Source organism: Eurypyga helias, unplaced genomic scaffold, assembly GCF_000690775.1.
Source record: "Eurypyga helias isolate BGI_N326 unplaced genomic scaffold, ASM69077v1 scaffold6833, whole genome shotgun sequence".
Classification (NCBI taxonomy): Eukaryota; Metazoa; Chordata; class Aves; order Eurypygiformes; family Eurypygidae; genus Eurypyga; species Eurypyga helias.
The window spans coordinates 28,469-35,289 of NW_010239135.1; the positions used below are offsets into that span (position 1 = coordinate 28,469).

At 35.8% G+C, this 6,821-nt stretch overlaps 1 protein-coding gene across 1 annotated transcript in view; it reads right to left on the reverse strand.

Annotated features, from left to right (window-relative positions):
* Positions 1-6,821, reverse strand: part of LOC104506914 (calcium-activated potassium channel subunit alpha-1-like) — a gene marked incomplete at its 5' end in the record, with an annotated part of 20,416 nt that overhangs the window by 3,254 nt on the left and 10,341 nt on the right. Inside the window, 2 exons of the mRNA XM_010148037.1 lie at positions 3,498-3,526; positions 5,576-5,800. Coding sequence (XP_010146339.1) covers positions 3,498-3,526; positions 5,576-5,800 — 254 coding nt within the window. The remainder of the gene's footprint in view (positions 1-3,497; positions 3,527-5,575; positions 5,801-6,821) is intronic.

Genomic DNA, 6,821 nt, shown 5'->3' on the forward strand with positions numbered 1-6,821 from the left:
TACACATCAAAATAATTTCAGCTCCATTTAAAAAACCATTTAGTTCAAGTGTGACACATGAACCATTATGCATTTGTGGAAACCAATTTTATGTGATCTACGATTAAACTAACCTTTCAGAGAGGTGTAAAGTGTGATGGTTATCATGTTTTAAAAGCCTTGCAAGATCACATAAACAATTTCAAGCTAACAGTTTTCTAAACACATCAAAATAATTTCAGCTCCATTTAAAAAACCATTTAGTTCAAGTGTGACACATGAACCATTATGCATTTGTGGAAACCAATTTTATGTGATCTACGATTAAACTAACCTTTCAGAGAGGTGTAAAGTGTGATGGTTATCATGTTTTAAAAGCCTTGCAAGATCACATAAACAATTTCAAGCTAACAGTTTTCTAATGGTTTGTGTTTAAAATGATTTTGAGGCAAGTTATGCACTGTGCACTTTTATCTCTACCTTCTTTTTTAACATATGGTGCACAAACTTTCCTTACAAACAGAACTTGGTGCAAGTTAATTCTATCTCATAGTAACAAAGGGGAGAACCACATGAGTGCTAAGGACCAGGGATGAACTGCACTGTTTCTCAGCCACCAGTGTAAAGTACTTCCATCTCCCCTGCTTTGACTGGTATTTTCAAAACAAGGCAATTATTTATAAGTTAATCTTTACAATAAAGCTCATATCCAGGGAACTGATCCTTTAAAAAGTCTTTAAATACAGAAAATAAATAATAAATGCAGGAACTGGTAGATTCTAATTTCTTTTGCTGCTGAAATTTTTTTTGCCAGTGCTGAAACCTTGATCCAGGTGTTATCATCTCCAGCATCAAATGCCCGAACTCAGCTCTTTACCTTTCCTGTTCTTTTTCTGATGTTAAAATTATCTTTGACCACATAATGATGAATCTCCATTGATCTCTATACTTACCTTTGAAATATGATCTTCACACTCCTCATCTTTACTCTTGGCCAATAAGATATTCTGCTCCCAGTTAATAAATGTCTTTCTTGAATCCCTTACCCACTTTTCAATCTTTTTGTTATGCTCACAGTCTGACTTTGATATGTCTTCCAAGGTCTTAGCACAGATTTTTATGTATCTTAAACAAACTACTTAGCCCTTCCATTAAATGAGACCAGAAAACCCTTTTTAAGTCTTTATATATTGTTACATTCACCAATTTTTTTTTAGTTCACTGTCATGTTCAGTCTGTTTCTCTCCCTTTTGGCATATGCATATTGATCCTTACCATATACGTTTCTACATTATGGTGAAAACAGGCGTAGGTTGGTTTTTTTGTTTTGTTTTGTTTTGTTTTGTTTTTAATGAGATGTTCCTGATCTTCCTACATTATTTGATGGGTTTGTTTTTGACAGCATCAACTGAGAGATGTTGGAACAGCTGACTTTATGCATCAGAAAGCAAAAAACATTTACTTTCCTCTCAAACACCTGTGTTTGCAATGGGCTATCATCATCCCAGTGTGACCATGAAGGTACTAAAGGCTTCACACACTTATTACAAATAAATAAAAATTAACATCTTGTGTAAGACTGTCCTCTGTAGCATAAAAAGATATAAATAAATTAAAATGATCAAAACACAAGATTTCTGCATTTGTGTAACATTCTAGCAATACCCTCCAACATATTTATAGTTCTGGTACTTTAAAATTTCTGTCAATTCTGAACTGAGTAATCACATTCAAAAAATGTCACTATGAAACACCCTCTTTTCCAAGCAGAGGCAAGGAAAGTACTAGTGAAACATGACACAAAGATTTACTAAATCTGCATTCTCACCATAATCCCAGGTTACCTTACAATTGTTTTAAACTTGCATTTTTTTTCTTTCATAACACTTGCAGTTTCAAATGAGTCTGTATGTGTTTGTGCGCCTTCCCCTCCTCCACACAGGCAGCTTTTTTATAGCTAAACTGAAAATTTTCCCATGCAATTTCTTCCTGTATAACAAAAACATAATGAAAGTTTCTCCTCCCACCTACTCAGCAATTCTTTGTTTGGCAGATAAATATTTTACATGTAGTAGGCAGGAAGTAATTTGCAGAAACAGAGATAAGAAACTATTCTTACTTTCTGGGAAGGTCTTTATTTTGTTTCAAGGCAAATAATTTTGGGACGAAAATACTATTTTGGACTTGTTCTTGTCAATTTTTTAAATTATTTTTAAAACTAACAAAATTCTTACTTTTGACAATGGGAATTTCACTGGAAAATGCCTCATTTTGCCAGTTTAGGGCAGCAGGAACCCATGCCAAGAACCTGAAGGTTTGCTAGATGTGATTTTGTGGCAGAACTCAGATCAACAGTTGCTAAGAACCTAGTTCCATTGCTGAAACCATGCTGGGACTGTTATAAGTGGAAGGACCTCCATTTAAAGCTCTAAAATATTATAGTCTGACATTGGTGCCGATTTTCCACCTTCAAAAACTACCCAGGGTAGATAGTAAGAGTGTTTGACTTGGGATAGGTTTCTGAACAAATGGGAGATGTCTTGTTACCTTTCAGTATAAAAATTTTGACAACATAACATAGTTGATTTAAACATTCTTCTACTTAACGCCCAACCTCCCAATTTCATTAGTATATCCATATCAGATCTTCATCACTGTAATAAAATATTTGATTAATTTGACTACAGTTAGCAGTGAAAATTGCACATTGTATAAGTAAAAGTCAAAACTTTAAGACATTGACTTTAGGACAGAAGACAGGAGAATTAGACTTCAATATCATTTGAAGAATTCAGATTTGCATCCATCCATATGAGGTATTGCCCCTCTGTTGCTCACAAAGTAGACACTTTGTTTCTCTAACATATACTATTTATATTTTTTTCTATTTGAGCTTCACAGTTATACAAATACTATTTTTTTTTCTTATAAAATCATTATGTAGAATGTGACAAGTGGCTTCATATTAACACCCTTCCTTCCTCTGCTAAATGGAAAACAGATAAAACATTAATGGAAAAGCATTTTGGTGTCAAAGCCATTAACATTCTTCCAAAATGCATAACTGCTCTCTACTATCTTCAGTCAATATTGCCAACATAAAAAGATGCTCATGAACATACACGGGGGACAGGGGACTAGGGAGGGAAGGAGAGGAATTGGAATGTGGAATGGGAAAATAAAGTAATGTCTGCACCAGGGTAGGCATCTTCATTGAGCAGGAACCTGGGTGTTTATACAAAAGGACACGTGCAATTAGAAAGGCAAGCAGATGAGAGGATAGAAAATAAACCAGTGTTGAGCAACAGCAGCAGCAGCAGCAGCAGCCAGTTCTACTTCTGGTTTGGAGGGAAAAAAAAGGCAAAAGAAAACCAACAAAACAACCAAACAAACAAACCAATAACTGAATAAAGTTTGTAACTATTTTTTTTTTAATTTCACAAATTTTCACAAGGACAAAGTTATAGAAGGAAACCCACAGCAGTTGCTAGGTCATGCAGAACCATTAATTGTCATACCTTGGCCCATTCTATTCATCCTTGTTGCACTTTAGAAAAAGAAGTAAGCTATGTAAGTTTTACAATGCTTTTAAACTGTCGTATTTCCTGTTGAGCACTTTAACTGGCACATCCTTGTAGTAATAAATATTCTTAGGGCAAAACGTGATAACTTTCTTTGAAAAAAGAAACACATGAATTTGTCTTCATGATGAAGAGCAACTGTAATAGACTCATTTGTAGGGCAGCATCCAGAATTTGCAACGTATATCACTGATAGGACTTAGCGCTGCATTTGAATCCACACACACATATATACCGTATTCCAATCATTATGCTTAACACCGCACAGTGCTACTCTCTGTAGCCCACTTATATGGTTCCAGGTTTTGTCAGTAAAAGTGCTTGGCTTCATTGTCAATTCACACAGCAAGCAAATCTTCAAAATTATCATGCTTGGGGAAGGGGAAGGTAGAAAACAACACTAACCATAAAAGCACCTTGTCTGGGTTGGCAGTTACGATGCTAATCACGCCCACATTCAAGTATTTTATTTTTTGTCTGCATGCTTTCTTGCTGGGTAGCCAGGGAAGGTGGTATGTGTTTCTTGCCTCCCTGCCCTGAGAAACTCTTCATCCCACCTAGAACTAGTTCTATATTTCAAAAGGTTGATATATGAAATTTAAAAAAAACCCAAGCTTGAAGTATCATTTCTGTGGCTCTCTAGGACAGGTTCCTTTCCACGACTTTATTTAATTCCCTGTCTCAGTTCTTTTTTGGCTAGGTGTGCCATTGGTGAGAATCTGCAAGAATCTAACTCTGGCAAAGTGCCTAGAACATGATGCCTCAGCACAGTGAATATTTTCACCCTCTTGTTCTGTTCATTAGTTGTCTGGGGCACAGTACTACTCAAATGGAAGAGATCTTAAAGGCACTCAGTTGTCTTCCTCCGTATAACTTTGTACTGCATACTGGCATACACCTGTTGAAAAGAATCAGCTAGAACATGGAGCAGGATTTCTAGAGAATCTTCACATATTAGGACTCTTGTTGGAAGATTTATACCATTACTCTTACATGGAAAAATCAAAACTACCATCTGGGGAAAGGAACAAAGTCCCTTGAGATTTCATACTTAAGCATAGAAAAATGCTTGCTCTTTTCTGAACATTATTTATTCTGTACATAAGGTGACTAATTCACCTTTTAAAGATGTAGAAGTCCCAGGAAGGCAGTTTTAATGACTTACATCCAATATTTATGAAACATATGGCTTTTTATCCCAAATGTCAAAAGTGAAAGAAAATATAGCTATGCATGTGGCAGTATAAATAGACAGAATAATAATTTAATATGCAATTAGACTCTTTCTAAACTTAAATTAAACCACTGGAGTTTTACAACTCCATGCTCAGACAATTTCTGTGTTAAAAGGAATAGACACTATCTCCAGAAGTCTACTATTTTAGAGAAAGTCCCTAAACAAGCACAAAAGTCCCTGATGTTGCTTTGGTATAAAGCAGGTGGGTAGCAATAATCTATACAAAGTGTGTAAGCCCTAGACAATGTAAGCTTTGAGAGTGAAAAATCAGTAGGATTTTTTTTTTAATGGGTTAGTTTTATAAGCTTCAAATAAATGTAGCAAATCCTGTAAATATGAATATAAAAAAACCTACTGCAACATACATCAAGACTTCTGCACTAAATTACTTTCTTTGTGTAACTCTGACATCAAGAGCAAGTGTTCATGTTAAATATACTCTATTTTCTGATATGTAGAGTAACTGCAGTGAGTTATTTATGTTTTCAGTGTGCCTATGGGTTTAGAAATTTTTTTCTCCCCTAGCATCATAAATAACTTTTGGTCCGTCTGCTTTGTTGCTGTTGTGCTTAAGGGTTTTATGGTGGTGAAATTAAAATGACAATCACATGCACACTGTCATACATATGCAAAATATGTGTACAAAAAGGGAGAACTCCATGGGAAAACAGGGAACGCTACTGCTGGAAACATTAACTGGGGAGAATGGGTGGTGAATGCAAGTTTCACACACAGTGGGAGCAGGTACACATATCAAAGTCTATCTTCCTGCACATACTTCTGTTTTTCCCGTGAATCCCTGGTCTTGGTGCGATTCGGTCGGTTTGCTGTTGATGGGATAGAGTGAACTGATGAGCTCTTCTTGCTGGAAGAATAGGAGGAATGGGAGGAATGAGAAAGACTGGCCCGGGACTGGCCAGCATTGTGGTCAAATTGCATCAAACAGAAGATCAAGTCCGTCGGCACAAGCTCAAATTCATATGGTGGGTTTGTGATAACATAACTGGAAAGAAAGTAGGAAAGAAAGAGAAAGCAGGTTTAGATTTGTACTAAAAAATTTCTTCTAGATTTCTGTCCTGAACGTTTATCCAGATTTTTGCATTTCTGTTTCATTCAGTGTGTACCTAATTTTAGCTCACAAAATACCCATTATGATTTTGGACCTTCCTATGTCAGATATCACTTTTGGATGTTTTCTGTTGCACAGACACACTGTCTGAGTAGGATGTTCTTCAAGTGAAACATGTCATGACTTTTCCGAGAAGACACTGTAATGCAATGACTTTAGCAAGCAGATTTACATATTGTCCAAAACCAGTAACATACCCACCAACTACGGTATGACGTCCTCAAAGAGTTAGATTTTGTGGCAAAGTTATGTAGAAAATGAAGAAAGCTCTTTTTTAGATTTATTGCAGGCACTGTATTTAAATACTGTCAGTAGAGCAAGGGTTATAATTATTTGTTTGGATTTTAAGTGTATGTAAAACTTGTTAAGGAAAACACATCAGCAAATACGCAGTGAGGTTAATTTTGTTCATTCATTCCACATGTATATTCATGGCCTCAAAGAGCATTTATAAAGAGAAATCTGCACATCCAAGAATCCAGCATTGCTAAGTATACATCCCAGTCCTGAAATACAAACTCTATCAATTTCAAGTATCCCCACCTTCAACTAATCCCATTTCAGGGTAGGAAGGGTTTATAGAACCTGCCGCTAAATTTTTCCACGCATGTGAAAAACATACTTGAGCAGGGTAATACGCATTTTTTTCTCCAAGCAATAAATGAATAAAAATTGATCACAAAGCTCACAACTTCTTTTCAAATTACATCAGTGCTCATAAGAAATGTGGTTTAGCTGCCTCAGGGACAGAAGTCACTTATTAATCTAACAAATAATCCCGACTATAGCAAGTACAGTATAAATGTAAACTGAAAATAATTTTTTCTACACAATTTGTCCAAATCTTTACAGAAGAAACCGCTTTTGTGGGCTGCAGGGTTGTTTATTGCCATGT